The 17917-nt window shown below is 43.7% G+C and overlaps 1 protein-coding gene across 1 annotated transcript in view; it reads left to right on the top strand.

Moving 5' to 3' along the window:
• Window positions 1-17917, top strand: part of hydin (HYDIN axonemal central pair apparatus protein) — a gene marked incomplete at both ends in the record, with an annotated part of 63979 nt that overhangs the window by 9952 nt on the left and 36110 nt on the right. The window contains 17 exons of the mRNA XM_079282677.1: window positions 1041-1242; window positions 1503-1689; window positions 2631-2730; window positions 4071-4159; window positions 5014-5237; window positions 5397-5464; window positions 5628-5869; window positions 6758-6858; window positions 8651-8786; window positions 10160-10336; window positions 10431-10583; window positions 14053-14291; window positions 14413-14686; window positions 14790-14933; window positions 15038-15178; window positions 15986-16078; window positions 16683-16903. Of these exons, the coding sequence (XP_079138803.1) occupies window positions 1041-1242; window positions 1503-1689; window positions 2631-2730; window positions 4071-4159; window positions 5014-5237; window positions 5397-5464; window positions 5628-5869; window positions 6758-6858; window positions 8651-8786; window positions 10160-10336; window positions 10431-10583; window positions 14053-14291; window positions 14413-14686; window positions 14790-14933; window positions 15038-15178; window positions 15986-16078; window positions 16683-16903 (2791 nt within the window). The remainder of the gene's footprint in view (window positions 1-1040; window positions 1243-1502; window positions 1690-2630; window positions 2731-4070; window positions 4160-5013; window positions 5238-5396; window positions 5465-5627; window positions 5870-6757; window positions 6859-8650; window positions 8787-10159; window positions 10337-10430; window positions 10584-14052; window positions 14292-14412; window positions 14687-14789; window positions 14934-15037; window positions 15179-15985; window positions 16079-16682; window positions 16904-17917) is intronic.

The raw sequence follows: 17917 nt of genomic DNA, 5'->3' as shown, positions 1-17917 counted from the left end.
GACGGGCAGGTGGCACTTTGCATGGTCGCCGCTGCCATCAGTGTATGAATGGGTGTGAATGATGACATGTAGTGTTAAAGTGCTTTGAGTGGTTAGAAGACTAGTGAGGAGCTGTACAAACTTAAGTCCATTTCCCACAACTCATGAGGTCACTGCAGCTGAGTGGCTATTGTAGATTGTTTCCATAAATTTAGGAACCGATGATGAAATACATAATGAAAAATAAAGCCTAATTGATCAGCCCAGTGGATCAGCAGATGGCTGCAAATGTTGTCGGGGCGAGGGCTTGAATGCTTAAAGATCTTCACAACAGTGCAGAAAAGGCAGAGATGAAATGACCGGAGTGCAGCAGAATGCCTTTTGTAGCAGCAGTTTCTTTGCTGGACATCAAACCTTAGAATAAAACTGCAGAGCCTAAATTGTTATTGCTCAAGTTTGCTTTCAACCTTTTAGTTTTAATACAGTTTGGCCACTCCTTAGTTGTAGTTTAGTTCAGAGAGATTACCCAGCTTAAAAAGCTTGTTTTGTTTCTTGCGAAATAGAATTTGAGATGTTTGCTTTCCCAAGGTTTGCTGTTGGGGTTGATCTTAACTACCTAGTCAGGAATAACAGTGTCCACGAGCTGACAGCATGTTCCCCATCTGTAGGCATGTGCGATGCTGTAAATGATGTAAATCTAGAAATGCATGTGGGCTTATCAGGGTACAGTTTTGTGGCTTTACAGCGTTACATCGATTGTCTTGTTGTCTGTGCACAGTAGATAGTGCATGTGCAGTCAATCAACTTCAACATATTCGGATAATAAAGACGTCTCAACATTGCCCACTGTAGTTGGATGACTGATATCTTTTTGAGGTAAACAATGTCTCCTCACTCCTCACCTTACTTATTCAGAAGATTCCTGTGAACAGGATGCAGAACATACTGAGCTGTAAGAATCATTGCTTTGTTGGCCTTCATCCCACAACTCATGTGACCCACTTCAGGGAGCAATTCAAAGCTCTGAACCTTAAAAACACTCCTGTGTGTCTCCTGCCCAGGTGAAGATGTGTACATCAGCTTGTGTGGCACTTGTGAGGAACTGAACATCCGTCTGGAGCCGGACTGTGTTCTGTTGAGTCAGACCTACATTTCCTTGGCCAACATTGGCAAAGTATCCCTCACTTACAGCAGTGAGATCCCTCTGAAGTACTGCTGGACGACGTGGCCCAGCCTGCAAGAGGAGGCCCTGAGCTTATTGAGGTATGTTTAACACAGACAATACAGGAAGGTGTTTTTAATAGGAAGTGTGGGCTGTATAAACTCCCCCTTTTTGCAAGTAGAATTACCTGCTGTGTTCTTTTTTTCCTGTGTTGCCAGAAATAGCTCAAGTGTCCATCACTTTCTTTCTGACACTTTGTTATTCTCTCTCTGCCTCTCTTTCTCTCTGATCCTCTTCATTTCTCTTTGTTGTTGTTTTTTGTTGTTGTTTCACCTTCGCCTCCCTTCCTCCATTTCTCCAGGGAGAGCTCGGCGCTCCCACAGACGGAGGAGGGCGAGAGGGAGCGGCTGCTCGTTCAGTGCGAGTCCGACCCCGCGGCGATCCATCGCCTCCCACTGCTGTCCAGAGCCCTGCAGGAGCGCCGAAGCCAGGCAGTGAGGGACTGTCGCCTGACCCTCTCACACAGCTGCATCACTGTGGAGCCAGCGGTGTGTTCATGTGCGTCTGTGTGTTCCGTGTCTCTCCATATCCCTCTTGCCCAGTATCTCTCAGTACCCTACCCATGGATTTGCAGCTCACTTTCCCTCCTTGTTAAGACTGTACTGCATAATCGAACACTTTAATTCATGCGAAGGGGGTTATCGTACCTCTATACAGCCTTCTCTGAGCGAGCAGGGTTTCAGTAGCTGGTCCAAGAGTGGGTTGGCTGTTTGAGACGGGGTCCTCAGGTTAAAAGGTCACTAATCGCTACATGCTACGCCAAAAGATCGGATTTGAGATGAGATATGTTGCAGAGAGTTATGTTTCAGCTCTGCTGTTCAAACGTAAATCTGAACCGACTCCTCAGTTGCAGGTCACGGGGGCTGGGCCCTTTCTGTCTAGGGACCTTCAGGTAGCCTTACCTGTTCTGACACCGCCATCCACCCCCACCTTTTTGCCAGTGTCTCCTCCGCTTAAATCAGCCAGGTTCTCTGGGCAGAGGGAGAGAGCAGACCGACGGAAAACAGAAGGAGAGAGAGAGAGAGAGAGTGCGGGGGAGGGAGAGTAAACAGTCATAGGCCAGTCCCAACACAAACTTTGAGAGGGAGAGAAACACAGCAGTCTACACATGCGTAAACCCACCCACCCACACACACACCCACACACACACCCACAGGTATCTTTTTGTGTGTGTGTGTGTGACTGGAGTTGAGGCGTGATAAATAAACAGTCAACTTCCACATTGTTTACCACACTGAAGTGAATGCAGTTGAACTTCCATTAAAAAAGGTCTCCCCCTCACACCATGAGGCTGCCACTAAGATAAACTATGAATGGTTTTCTAACCAATCTATTTTTCTTTTTCTCTGTGAGAGAATATGCATTTACAGTGACTGCATCCCTGCTTTATATCCTTTAAGTAGAATCACCCATTCTTTTTCTTCTTCAGGAGGGGGAAATATGGCCCAAAACCCCGGCACAGTTCAACATCGTCTTCAAGCCCGAGGAGGCCAAACTGTACCAACAAACCATATATTGTGATGTCACAGGTCAGTGCCTAGAAAACACACATTTAGGATTCACATAGCAAAGCACAGTATTGCACGTATCTTTATGATACAGCAACAACCAAACAACGTCAGAGTTTTAGCCATGCCATGCTAGCTGCACATTCATGTTCCCCTCAGGATGAATGATCATAACTTTTGAATCCTTAATGTTTCATCTAGCACCGTCGTTCGGTCAAACTTTAAAGGTATCCAGTAATTTGGTTAATGATCGAAATACAGTCTTTGGCCCTGACAAAGCTTTTTAGGGTTCGCTCGTGCGCCAGTAAGTGCAGACCAGATTTTACTGCGCATGTGTTGTACCCCATTGATATGACTCCCCCCTGTACACACATAGGGTGAGTTTTCAAGGTTATCTTTCCAATGTTAAAATGAAGATACATTTAGATTTGAGTTTGGCTAAGGGTGGCATTTGGGATCAAATTATGACTAAATGTCGTTAGGCTGAAGGTCAATGTGTATTACGGCTTACATTTACAGCAATTTTATAGCGACACACACACAGACACACAAACGTGGCTTGTTTCTTGAACCAATAGCCTCTTTTGTTTGTTCTTCAACTTCTTGGAATTGATTGTTTGAATGACTTTAAGCAGACTGTACACTCCTGCTGTAAATCAATAGCTCTGGCTTTCTCATAAAAGATTCTCCGTCCCTCAGTGGGTTGGTTCAGACAAAGGTCAGACAGACAAGGCTGGGTAGCAAACCATGTCTGTGTGTTCGATTATTGTTAGAGAACAACTTGGTCTCTTTTCATGTTCCCTTTTCCTTCGGCGTGCGACATCCACAGTCAAACTTGGTTGAAGCGCCACAAATGAACCAATCAATCCGCCGAAATGCTTTAACCACTGGATGACTTGTTGCTACTTCATCTCATTTGCATATTAGGCAATGCAGTCACGAGGCCCCAATATATGCATCTCAACCCTGCGGTAGTAAAAGGCTGTTGGGGAAATTTACATGTGGCCGTCACGTGTGTCTTCTGAGCCGGAGGCCAGATTTACATCAATTTCCATGTTTTCTGAGGCAGTTGACGACCTGACCAGCCTAGTTAATGACTGGAGACTACCGGGCCCTGATTGAAGAAGCTTATTCAGCAGAACTGCGGAACTCTAATGGCCTTTAATACGTTCACAGTAAAGAAGCTGCAGCAGAGTGAATGTTTAGCAAGTATTCATTTTTGTTCTTCTGATTTAGCACTTTAAAGTGCAGACATAAAAACTAACTTTCCCAGTGACCTGAATAAAATCCCAATATATTTCGTTGGGTTTGTCTGTCTTTAACTTTGTTGTGAATCTCTCCCTGTCTGTGTCTGCACTCAGGCCGTGAAGCTCGGTTGCCTCTCACAATACACGCCGATGGCATGGGACCGAATCTCCAGCTCAACTATGACCTGGTGGACATGCAGAACGTATTCGTTGGTCACACAATACGTTATGAAGTAAGAAAGGTTCAGCCAAAGTCAACAGTTGTTTCCCTTTCTCTCCTTCAGTAAAGGCTCAGTCAGGACACGCTAGTAATGTGATGAGCTTGATGTATATCTGCGTGTGTCTCCCTACTGTTTACAGTGAGTCTGTGCATTTGGTTCAAGCTGAAAGAAAGTTGACAAAAATCAAATTCTAGAAATTTGCAATGCAATGATACAGCCACAGCCCCTGTGTGAAGCTAATCATGCCGTGTTTTGATCAACTCTAAGGTTATTTGTGGCTGAAGTCTTTGGTAGGATTCTATGTTGTCATATTGTAAAGTGTTCATGTTATTTTGTCCACTTGTGTGGAATTTAACATACACCCAAATCTTGTGCCACATCCAGTCAGCCAAACGCTTAACAAAAACAATTCTATACAATTTGACAAAACTGAAGTCTGTGTTATTCAGTCTTTGCCAATATTTGTATCATCAGTGGCCGATGAGATAAGTTGTAGCTATGAACAATCTACTAAAGTCACATTTGGTGTTTACACCGTCCTCGTTGGGCGTCTGTTCTTATAAATAAGCTTCAACTGTTAGACTAAACCAACAGAACGGTGAATACAATTTCCAACATAAAAGCAACGCATGCACTTATCTCTTTTTAGTACTGCAATAAAGTCATCAAATGTTTCCTGCAAAAATTCAAATTAGGCTCTCAGAGCAGTCATTTTTCTACTAAAGCTGAACTCAAGTGGCCTTACAAAACGTGAGCGCAGCACATGTTTATTACTTGATTATTGACGGTGCGGCTCATTAAAGAAAAACATGACTCGAGTGTTCTTTTTTGTCCAGGTGCAGGTTCACAACAGTGGACTGATTGATGGCCGTTTCAGGCTGTCAGGCCCTGACACCACTTTCGGCCGCTGTTTCTCCTTCAGTCCTGAGGAAGGTGTTGTTCCCCCTGGGGCCTTCCAGACTGTGGAAGTCACCTTCCACAGTCGCGTCTTGGGAACCTTCTCCGAGGACTTGCTGCTAACTGTCACAGGACGACCGCAGCCGCTTACCGTGACTTTCAGGTGAAGTTAGCGAGTGAAGGTAGCGAGTGTAGTGACGAGTGATGACGGAACAATCAGATTTGTCCGTACAAATACAAAAAAACGAAAAAGTGTTGGCAGTGTAACCAATAAAAATACCAAGGCTCCTCTTGACTCATGTTTTTGTCTTCTTTTTTTCAGTGGTTGTGTCATTGGTCCGACATTCCACTTCAACCGGTCAGAACTCAATTTTGGAGATGTAGCCTTTGGTGAGTTATTCATTTTTTTATTCCTACATAAAATATATTATATATATATATCTATATATTATAAACCAGAGACTCACAACATTCAGAAAAAAAGGTCCTCCACTTCAGCCTCCTCTTTATATTCCCATTTTTTTCCATCTTTGTCGTCTGTCTCTATGGGCAGGTTACACACAAACATTGCGTTGTTCCCTCATCAACACCTCCTTGGTGCCCATGACCTTTGCCCTGCGTGTCCTGGGAGACGGATTGGGGTCCCCCAGTATAAACAGTGCCCAACGGGCATACGAAGTGTCCGGGAACAATTGGGGAGGCAGTGCTGCTGGAGACCTTCATGCACGGCCTGTGGAGTTCACCGTCACACCTGCTGCGGGCTCTGTGCTTTCCGATTCATATTTCACCATTCAGGTACAGTAAATTAACAAATGGAGGGGGAACCAATTTAAAGCCATTGATTAATCCTGACAGCATGCATGAATTACAGTTCTTTGTAAAGATGTGTAACGAAACTGCACAGTATTTGTTTGTAAAAGCATGCCCATATTTTCAGCCTAAATCATGAGGTGGAGCTGCAAATGAAACGAATGCATCCCCTAAAATAAGATATCATATATTTTCTACAAAGAAAATTCAGTAGGTAATACTTACGTATGTCAAAAACATTTATTATTGACGCAAAACTTGTCTTTAGAATGTAGATGAAGTCTGCTCGGCAGTGGTGATGTTATCCTTTGCCTGGCATATTAAGCAGTTTGCCCACCACGGTCAGTTTCACCATAGTTTAAGCAACAGTTCAACGTTTACATAACCTTCCATAAAACCTTTTTACATATTTTGCATGGATTAAACATGAGATATAACATGTTCATTATTGAGCTTTGGAGGTGCTAGTAGTTGGCTTTTGGCACGTTAGACAGAGCCAGGCCAGCTGGTTCCCCCCCGTTTCCTGTTTTTATTTGAAGCTAAGCTCCCGGCTTCATATTTAGTACATATACGTACAGTATATACAGACATGAGAGTGTTATCGGTCTTCCCAAAATGTCAAACTGCTCCGTTCATAGGTGAAATTTGCACTGAAAGTTCTACTCACTTGTTTTTCAGAATGACACTGTTTGTCATTCGACTTACTTTGGTAGAAGGACTTGAGAGGATTAAGTTGTCCCGCGAGGCATTTATTACAAACTCTACAGCAATAAACTGAAAACCTACGAACTGAAATTGTGTACACGGTCGTTGCTCACTGTATGTTTTGCACCTTGTGTGGTCTTATAATCGATCTGTGTATTGCATATACAGGTGAAGCTGTGCTCCAACACAGTCAAGAGATACAGGCTGGCGCTAGTGGTGGATGTTGAAGGTGTCGGAGAGGAGATCCTGTCTCTGCCTATCTATGCCAGGTCAGACACATCTACAGATGTAAACGTACACACACTGTTTGATGTGTACACAGACATACTCATACATCAGTTTACCTTTTGTGCTGTCTCGCAAGTTGCAGCAAAATACTTATTGTTAGAGGTATTATTTAACTTTTCAGAAAATCGTTGTTATTTAAGGCACCGGTGGCCGTTAAGTGAACCGCAGTCCGCATCCTCAACATTACACGTGATGTTACAATTATATATCATATTTACAATAACATCACTACTTATAATATTACTCTATTTTATTAGGACCATGCTTCATGATAGTAACTAGCTTGCCTTTTGCAAATTACTTCAGCGAACGCTGCAAAACAACCAATGCCTGACCCAAGTTATAGCTAGCTGGCTAACCTTAGCCTAGCTTAGGTTACAGTCAGATAGTTGGCCGCAATCTATACATTTATACGTTATTTATACACCTTTGCTTTCAACTGTTACATAATTTATCCTTGACTGGAATCAAAACTGTTTATCATATTACATTAGTATCATAATACTATCAACTATAGTATAGTATAGTGTAGTATAGTACAGTCATTCCCAAAGACTGGGTCGGGACCCACAGGTGGGTTTCCAGAATTTCTTCCAGTCTTTTATTCAACATTTATATCTGCAGTACACCTTTGAGTCACATGAAGGAGCCTGAATGTCCGTATTGCTCTGATGATTGTAGCATTATAGCATTGTAGCATAACATTGAGTCCAATATGAAATATTAATGTACATTGTGTTTGTTTCACTGATAAGAGAAAATGAAAAGAATGAGATGTATTTATTGGGTCTCATTTAGAAAGTACTCCACATGTGAATATTTTTTCAATAACACATTTATAAATTGAAGTTCTGATTATCAAGTGACTATCTCGTCGAAATGGCTGAAAAGAAGATATAAGGTGTTGCAGAAATGGCAATAAAAATGGTCAAGAATGTTAATTTCTGCACAAATTTGCTCTTCTCATGATTTATAGATGAGGCCTATTGTGAATTGGGTCGTGATGATTTGTCTTTTTTGGGAAACACTGGTACAGCATATAGTATCTAAAGCTTACATCGGCAATTAAGAAAGTCAGGGAAGGCCTCAGGTTTGAAGTTACGTAACAATCCGTTCTCGCATTACAAAGCCATTAATACATGTATATTGTTACACATAGTATCATAAGTTTAACTTTGCAAATTGAGGCCATAAACAGATTATTGGGCCAGTTGTCCTGTATATTTTTCCTCTTCTGCCTCTTCTGAATATCATCTCCTCTTCTAAAATTTGTGCTGCCATGCCATAAAAGAGCAGAGGGTTCATCTTGCTTTTTTCCAAACTCTCCTGAAATCCATCCTCTTAAAGTAAAGTGAACTTTTTTTTCGAACAATAACCTCTGCTGTGCTTCTGGCTGTCGCTGAGGCTTTGACAGGCCGTGAATGTGGTCCATTGAACCTCCTTGAAGGTGTCGACAAATCACCAGAGTATGTGTTGAATATTCAGAACCTCATTTGCATAATAATACATTGGAATGTCACCGGCACCGGCACTCAGAATAGGCCGATGGTAATCTGATTCCCTTACAGCGATCACCCCGTAATTGTAGATTTATGAATCAGTTCTAATTAATATACTGCAGTTTTGGCGCGATGTCATGCAATTACTTGTTCTTCCTTATGAGGCGGTTGAATACCTCTTCTTTCAACAATGCAAGTACTGTTGTGAATCATAAATAAGCCACAGATTGTTCCCTCTCTTACCCTCTCTCTGTGTATTTCTCTTTGGTAATAGTTGTGTTGTTCCTGATATTGTGGTGGAGACTCCAGTGTTGGACTTTCGAAGGTGTTTCCTCGGTCTGCGCTATGAACAGCAAGTGCGGCTGACCAACAGCAGCACTCTACCTGCCTGCTACGGCATGCTTGACCAGGTTAAGTAGATCATTGCAGTCAATAATTCATTTGTACGGCAGGGTACTCATAAAACAGAGAACTGAACAAATACGAAACCTGTCCTGCCGACACATGCATATTTAAGACAATTGCTCGTTTCCAACTCAATACAACACAATTTATGTGTTGGAGGTGAGCGGCATGACTCAAGAATAAAACGGCTGAAAGGATTCGCACAACATTTTGGGACATATGGTTACTTGTATCTGCTTTCTTGCTGAGAGATGATGCCACTCTCATGTCTGTCCCGAAATGATAAAACTGTGTCCAAAGGTAACACAATCTGATTAGATGTACCTCCAATGATAGCTAATCTACATATTAAATCTTTATACGTTTATTGTACTTTAGACACAGTAACCTTTGACAATATCCACATGATTTGACAAATCCAGAATGCTAAAGCTGTTTCTGAGCTTTTGCTGAACGAGCACTGTGGATTTTGACTTCCATCACTTCCATTGGCAGCGTATTAGGAAGGGATCTTCTAATTGGGAGTATGAACTGGAGGAATTATTACGGCAAGATAAATCTTCCGTGCTCCAATGCACACCTGACTATTGTTGTGAGACTGACTTAGACTATGAAAGTGCACTCAGCAGAGTGCAGATCTCCGCCAGGTGTTCCTCCCGCTCCCCTCGCAAACAAAGAAGAGTTGGATGTCACTCAGCGGCCCCTCCCAGCTAACCTGCAGGCAGATGCTCTAGTTCAAATGCCAAATTGGTAAGGCTTGTTTTTAGCCTTGCTTAATTCTGCCCGAAGTGCCTTTTGCTGCTGAAGTGGTTGTTGATCACTTGGGGCCCCTACCGACCGGTAAAGAGGAAGGAGGAGTCAGCCGTTCAAAAAAAACATTATCCATTAATCCGTACCAAAAAAAAAGTCTATGTGCCGGACTATTTCTTGACTGGGAGCAGTGACTTCCTGGAGTGGTAAATTTAGCTCACCGTGTCCTCCATTTTTAACGCACTGATATGAGAGTGGTGTCGATCTTCTCATCTAACTCTCCGCAAGAAGGCGAACGCCATTCCCAAAATGTTGAACTATTGCTTTAAATGCAATTTAATACCACTATCACTAAGACTTTCTAATGATTTTTGGGAGGAAATAGAATTAAGATTATATTTAGAGTCAAAATAATCTGACCCTGATTTAGCTGGCTCCATGAAACTGCAAAGTACTGGTACAAATGGCCAACATTGAAATCGCTGTCTGCCAACCGTGACAAGGTGAGGGAGGAATAAATTACTTCCAGGACCATCTATCTTTTTGCTTTCTATCTATGCGTACAATAGATGTTGAGTCTGTATGCTTACATAAAAAATGTAATTTCTGTCTGTGTCACCTTTTCCAGGAATACGAGGAGAGTCCGTCACTGCTTTTTGGCAGTTCCGCACCAAGAGGATTGATAAAACGTCACAGTTCAGTGGAGCTTCCTGTGTTTCTGCTGGCTAAGTCCGTAGGAAAGCAGACGCACACTCTACGCATCGCTGTGTTCGGCAGCAGCCAGCCGCCCCTGGTCCGTGGAAGTGTGAACTGTCGCTGGTTGAATACCATGCGGGTGTAATTGCGAGTGTCTTTTTGTGTACTCTAATCCGCCTCTGTTTGGTTCTGTTCTGTTCCAGGAGGTGACCGTGTCCTGTATTGGGCAGGGACCAATCGTTCGTGTTCACAGTCCAGAGCTGGACTTTGGCACAATCCCGGTTCTGACGGACATTACCAGAGCCCTGCACCTGTCAAACCAGTCTCCTATTCCAGCCCACTTCACTGCTCACATGGTACAAACACAGCAACACAGACACACCTACTAGCGCTGTTAGGTAGGCTTGCACATGCTAAAAATAGATAAACTTATAAAACACTAACGACTTACATTCAAATCGAGATAAACAAGGTAACTTTACGTGCCCTCAGATCTAGTGGTAGGATGTTGCAGTAATTAAATGTTTTTAGCAGAAGATTTAGTGGATTTAATACATACCTGTCGAGCCTTCAGTGGCTAAATTCCTTGTGCAAACCTTCTGTCTGTCTTCCCCTGCTCTTGTGACGAATTGATTTTCAGTCTAATTTGATATGTAATTAATGAGTTAATAGGTTCAATACTTGGTTAGCTCTTGAAATAATTAGTTGCCAGTTCAATTTTAGTGCTATCCCAGGAGAATCAGGGATTTACCTCACAGTGTGCTCATTAGACCAGCCAGATGGTGACATTTTGTCAATTCAGGATGACATGAACGAAATAGGCGGGCTTGATCTGGGAAGCTGATTGAACGATGATCCTCTCGGATTGCCTTGTTCTTGTTTCTGGTGTTTGTTGCTTTTCATGCACAAAATAGTAATTCTCACGGTGAGTAGGATTTGGTGGAATCTAGCGGTGTGTTTGCAGACTGCAACCAACTGAATTTTCCCTCCGCTCATTCCTCACTATGCAAGACTACGGTGACGTGATCCGCCGAGGGCAAAACTGTGGTCACGGCATTTGCCTCGCTCAGAGGCCATCCGTCCCATCGAACACGATGAAAGTGTCTTACACTTTGAGGTCCCACGCTTTTGCACTCTGCGGCTCATGTTTCAGAAGTGTGTCGGCGAACTACTGTGGCCTTCGGGTAACATAAAACAAACGCAAAAGACTCACGTTGAGCCCGTGCTTCATTCGTCCGTTTTGGGCTACTGTAGAAACGTGGTGGTGCAGGTGGTGCACCCGCTCCCAATGTTGATACGAGGGATTTAGACTTCTTCAGAAAATGTTGCCTTCTTTGTTGCTGTCATTTGATGTGCCAGCGACCAGTTGGATGTAAGGAAGAACGACAGGCTTTTTCAGCTTGGATTTTTTAGACTCCGCCTCTTGGTAGTATGCGCTAGGCACCACTCAATCATCCCCAAATATGAGTGCAGCGGTTGTTATGGATGAGGATACATTTTAAAAGTGTTGTGGCCACAGCCAAAGAAATGCAGCAGGGAGAGGTCAAAGATGCTGCTGCATTGGCTGTGCAAGAGGATACAGCCGGCAGTGACCATCCGGATGTCAGTAACTCGCGTGCAATGCATCCTGGTACATGTAGATACCGTCGGCTTGGCTCCACAAGCAGGAGAACTCAGCTTTCTCCGTCAATATGGCGCGCACTGAGGAGTCTATTGCTTCAATTGATTACATTTAATATCAACACAGATTGGACATCCACATAAAAGGCGATGGATTTTCCCTTTAGGCTTAAACAACGAATGTTCCGCTTACTTTTACATATAGAGAGCTCACTCAGTGTAAATGAAACTTTACCGCGACCTGAGATCTACAGTGTTTCACTTGCCTCCTGAAAGCCCCTCTTCTCACTTTAAAATCCGCCGGGAACAAACTTGCGACTGGAGCTTTTTGACTCAATACTTCCTGCAGTTGTGTGACCCTGTCCTCTCCTCTGAGGCAGCCTCTGAGCCCCCCCCCCCTCCCCTCCCGCACACTCTCAAGGATCAATCGATGCGGATTCTCCTTGAATGACATTACATTCGCTCAATAGGCTGGTTGAGATCCACACAGAGAGACCTGATGACTGAAGATTGCGGGGATATTACGGAAGGCATCCACACTTGCTTGTCATCTAAGTGACCGCCTGTGAGAAATTCACCACGACTCCGTCCATAATCCAACCTAGGCTTTTATTGATTATTTTATGCAGTCTAGTCAGTTCTCGCAGCGGATAAGGAAAGAATCCCTTTAACGTACAGTGCCAAAGATATCTCGACAGCCAGTGTGCACTGTGAAGAATAGCTTCAAGCGTAGCGCAGCCCTTTTACCTCAAATGGTAACAGACTTTTCTCGACTTTATTTTCTGGTGATACAAACAGAGATACACAGCTAGAAATATAAACTGCATGACAATACATATGTACATGATATGGACAATTAACACCGTACGCCATTGTCTGCACTCTGTGTTAAAAAGGGATCGGCTGGAAAATTCAGATGTTGTTTTTGTCTGTTTTTGTCTGGCAACCAGAAACATGAGCCGCACGACGCACCGCCGTGGATCCTAAGCCCTCCTGACTTGTGCCGCATTCGAAAGCAATCAATGCTCATCAAGCTGTGGGATGCAGCAGGTTTGATGTGATTATTGCGATTCCAGTCGTCTTGCTCCTCTCTCTGGGGAGTCGACCCCCTGCTCTTTCCCCTCTTCTGACTCCACCCACCCCTCCACCGTGATCACCCTTGTATCGACCCACACTGAGTTTGCTTTCACCGGCTCTTTCATCCGATCATACCAATGCTGAGAAAGTGATCTCTGACTCCGGAAGTCACTCTCTGGTCAAGTGTTGCCTGAGTCTTTTTCTTTTCTTCTCTCGAATGTCTGCAAGACTTTTCTCTAGGGAAGTAGCTTTGAACAGAGACGTCAAACTGAAGCTCTATATTTAAATTGTCCAATATTATTTTGAGTACAGTCTCTGCTTCAGGCAACACTGAAATACAGCAATAATGTCAATCAGAGTGTTTGACTGAAGACACTCTTCTCTGACGATGAACAATCTACCGCGTCGTCCTGTCTGCATTTGAAAGTGCCAGAGCTTCACTGCATCTTTAGGAAGATCATTCTCAACATCCCAATTAGAAGTGTATGTCCCAGCCATTCATCACCACAGTTGCTGTATAAAACATTGATTGTGATCACGAACCACTGCTTGGTCACACAGTACAGTGAGCACAGTGGAGGGCTTTATTGAAGGCCTGGAGATGAACATCTGTTTTCTTATTACGCTGGACTCTACTCATAAATACAATCCACAGAGCTGGGAAATAGAATGAGTATTGAGTTTGCAGCATTCCCTGTTTCATGCTCCTATCAAAGAGTGTAGACCTGAGACAAATAACATTTTTAAACTACCCACGTGTTAAGGCTTTTATGTATTTGAAAACATATTTTAACATAAGGTATGCTACATCCTTACAACTGTGCATCTCATACTCTACCCATTATCGTAACCATAGTAGGGAGATATTTCGTCTTACTTATGTCAGGCAGGGAGCCACTGCTCTATTTACACCTCTAGGATCTCATGCTACACCGAGACATCGATGTGATTATGTAGCTACATGATATTCACATCTATCTCTCCACGTCCATGCATGGCATTGGCCTCAATGGCGTGTGCAGCACAGTTAGAAGAAAGTGCCTCCGCCCCAAGGGAGATATGTTGTTTCTCCATCGCATCAGACGCTTCAGCTTAGAGGAACTGTGATTATGTTTCTTGTTTCCTCAGAGCCACAGAAGTTCCTTCGTGCGAGTTGAGCCCAGTGAGGGGGAAGTGCCACCCGAGAGCCAGCTGGAGCTGAGAGTAGTGGTCCACCTGAAGGACACACTTTGCTTCCAGGCCAGGCTGGAAGTGTCCATCCAGGACAGCAAACCGCACGCTGTGCTTCTGTCCGCCACAGGCACCGGCACCACAGTTGTCAGTGACAGACCTTTCGCTCCAAACCTTGACTTAGGCACACACTTAAGGTAGAACGAAAGAGGTCACGCTCAAATTGTGACTCGGTGATAATGATGTGGGGATTTACAACTAAAATGTAGTGCTGACAGGATGCCTCGCCTCCTTCCTGTCTTCTGTATGTCCTATAAGCCATGCGTCATGCCAGTACCACTTCAAGCTGACCAACCAGGGTAAGCGAACGAACCGGATGTACTGGCGGAATGACACAAAAACCCGAAAGGGGGGCAGCTTATCCGGACGAACCGTCCTGCCCCCCATCTCTGCTCCAAGAAAGAAGGGTATCTTGAGCTGTGACTCCTCCAGCAGAGAGAAGGCGGTGTTCAGCCTCAGGCCTTCTCGTGTGGAGCTTGCTCCAGGCGGCTCCGTTGACATGGTTCTGACGGGATCTTCAGACTCCCCCAAGGTGAGACAGTAGGCTTGCAGGCCGGAAAGGGAATGAACCCAAATTTCTGAATTTCATAAGCACACTGTACATGTACAGTTCATATGTTCTTTTCTTCAACAAGGTTGTACATGAGCGCCTGGTGTGCCGTGGCTTTGTGGGTCACCAGGACTGCAATGAGGTCATCATGTCCGTAGATGTCACCTGTCGCTTTGTGGCTCCCTTACTCAGCATTTCCTCCAGGCAGCTGAAATTCTACCTGAAGAAGGTTGGTCAAAAGATTGTCTCTCCAGGATACCTTTATTCAAAACTATATTATTATATTAGTAATTAGACCTGTAATGTATCTATATTTATTTATTTGTCTTACAGGTCCCAGGAAAGAGTCTCATACCCCAAAATAAGAAGCTCATCTTGGAGAATGTGTCGTCTCTGCCTCTGTCCATTGAGCTCTCTCTTGGGGAGCCGTTCTCCCTGTGTGAGGCAGAAGGCCTTAGCCCAGCTACCACCAAGGTATACATCTCCTCCTCTTGGGTAACTTTTGTTTTTCATTTCACGTTCCAAGATGAGAAACCTATTGATTTTAGTGGCACACAGACTTTTGGCCTGGCACCACCATGAATTGGAACGTAACTTAAATCTGCCTCCTAAAACCTCACTTCAAAAACATCCTAACTCTCCCTTTTAATATGTGGTGAGCTTGTGAACTTTTCTGTGCATTTTTTTATTTCTCTTTTTAATAATTCCACCAACCTCTCCTTCTAATCTCTGTCCATTTTCTACCTCAATGAAATTTCGCTGCTGTCGGAGCTTCTTATATCTCAAGAACTGACCTTAAATTATCAATGGAAAGTACAATTCAGCAAAAGAAATAGGAGGAGACATGTTCTCTGGTGCGTTGGTGCCAAGGGGAAAAACATCAGATTGATGGCCAGTGCCGTGCTCAAAGGCAGGCACAATGAGAACATACAGACCCTTGAGAAAGGTCCCCGCTGGCTCGAGCTGTGTTCAGAACAGACAATTTTAAAGCATCATCATCGAGATGCTAATTTAGTATTTCAGCTCTTGATTCGTATTTCAAAACAGCTTTTGTTTATTGCGTAGCTGTAATTTGATTTGCATTGAGTGACAATCACCTAAAACCTGTAGTGAGCAAAGAAAAAAGAAAGAAAAAAACTGACATGTAATGCTTTTCCATCAAGCATGGAAGACAAAAAATGAGAAAAGTTGAAGTCTGTGATCCTAACTATTGCAAAGTCAGCGTGTTCCCTTCAATACCTTTTATGTTTCACATTTTAACTCCTGTGTGTCTCTTCCCAGTCCATGGTTTTAGGTGACGGGAGGCAGGCTAAGTTGTGGGTGTGCTTCAATCCAGCTTACTGTCAGGATCAGGTGTCACGAGTCGTGGAAGAGGTAACAGTGATGCTTTTTTTTTTTTAATTCCTTACGTAACCTTCATAGCATATCTTAGCGCCGACGGCAGTGGCTACCAACATGAGTTTTAGGACCCCCATTGGGTCCACACGAGTATTTAAGGGATAATATACACAATATTAAGTTCATTTTCTTTAAATGTCGCTCTTCTCAAATTTGGGGATTTTGAATTGGATTTTTATGAAGTGCTCCTTTAGGAGTTGAGAAAATGTTTCTTCGACTTAATTAATAAACCGCTTGGCATCGCTGTAAAATGCATCGTCACAAAGTTGAAATCATCTTTCTCATGACAAATTGACTTTATAGGAATGCGTGCTTCAAACACATGACATTCTTATCAATGTGATGCATCGCTTTAGATTAAACTACCCAACAGTACATAAGGTGAATTGAAATGAACACTACCGTAAACATCTACATCAGTAGAATGCAACATACATACTGTGGTAGTGCTTTTACTGATGTAAAGGATCTGAATACTTCTTCCACCACTGCACAAACCAAAGCGTTGACATATTTACCTGTCATATCAAATATTTTTGACAAATACATTTTCTTCATTGACATATTTTTCCCCCCCCAGACCCTTGAGATACACTACAAGGGATACCCACGGCATGACACAGTGGAGCTGCACGCTGAGGTCCACTTCCCCAACCTCCACTTCTCCACCACCGCCGTGGACTTCGGCTGCGTGCTCAACTGCACGGGGACCCGCAGAGCAATCTCCATCACCAACTGCTCCCCGCTGCCCGTGTCCTACCACTGGGCCTTCCTGGATGACCAGGAACACGGTGCCATCGGGTGTGTTTACACAGAGAAAGAACACACACGGCTGTAGCGTTCATACCTTGTGTCTACGGAACATACAGCCTTTTTTGTGTTACCTTGATTGGCTTGTAGAACTAAAGGAAGCACCCTGGTTCAGTTCACTTTTTTGTTTGTTGAAGAACAAAGCAGTGTTTAGAACTGCACTATCCTGAACAGACAAGATTCAGGGACAAGAGCAGAATCCCATGCATATATTGAAACTGTCCACTGGGATGAGTTAGTACAGTGTAGCTATACATTTAACCCTGTGAATTGAAAGCCAAATCCATTATAAATTCTCCGGGGGAAGACAAATCTACTGATTGTGTACTTAGCGTTACATTGTGCTTTGCTCGGGCTCCCCTCCCTTGAAATGCACTGTGAATACTATAGCAGTCTGTCCGTCCATGGCCTTGAACCAACTAACTGCTACAGCGCTACAAGATTTATCACCCTCCACCATCTTTTTCCCCCTCCCTCTCTTTCATCTATTGCTACTCCTCCTTTTTTGCTCCCCTCATCTCAGCCTTTTACATTGCCTATTTGTCTTTCCTTTTTTTTTCTCCTTCATTTTCCTCCTTCCTCTCCTCCCTCTCGCCCGTCTCTTCTGCCTGTGCTTCTGCTCGCTACCAAATCCTTATCATCCTCTTCTCTTTCCTCACCCTCTCCGTCTCGGATTGTGACCTCTTTTAACAATCTGTCTCATAGGCCGGCCTGCTCATTAAATGGAGACCTCACTCTGCGTGCACTCACTCGCTCTCCGAAGTCTCTCTTTCTCCCCCACGAAACCTGCTCTTATCTGGCCATGTTCGGCTAATTACATCCCTATCAGTAATTACACCGCCGCCTTTGGAGAGGGGAATTTCAACAGAGCAAACCCAAATTTTCTCTCCCTCTACCCCACTGATAGATAGAGGCAGTACAATACATCTAAATACTGTAACTTCTCAGTCTTTAGGACTCTATATTTGCACTGTAGCTACTTGTAGGCATGATGGATTAGATCAC

Source organism: Melanostigma gelatinosum (genome assembly GCF_949748355.1).
Source record: "Melanostigma gelatinosum genome assembly, chromosome: 1".
Classification (NCBI taxonomy): Eukaryota; Metazoa; Chordata; class Actinopteri; order Perciformes; family Zoarcidae; genus Melanostigma; species Melanostigma gelatinosum.
This window is presented reverse-complemented; position numbering and strand designations above follow the sequence as displayed.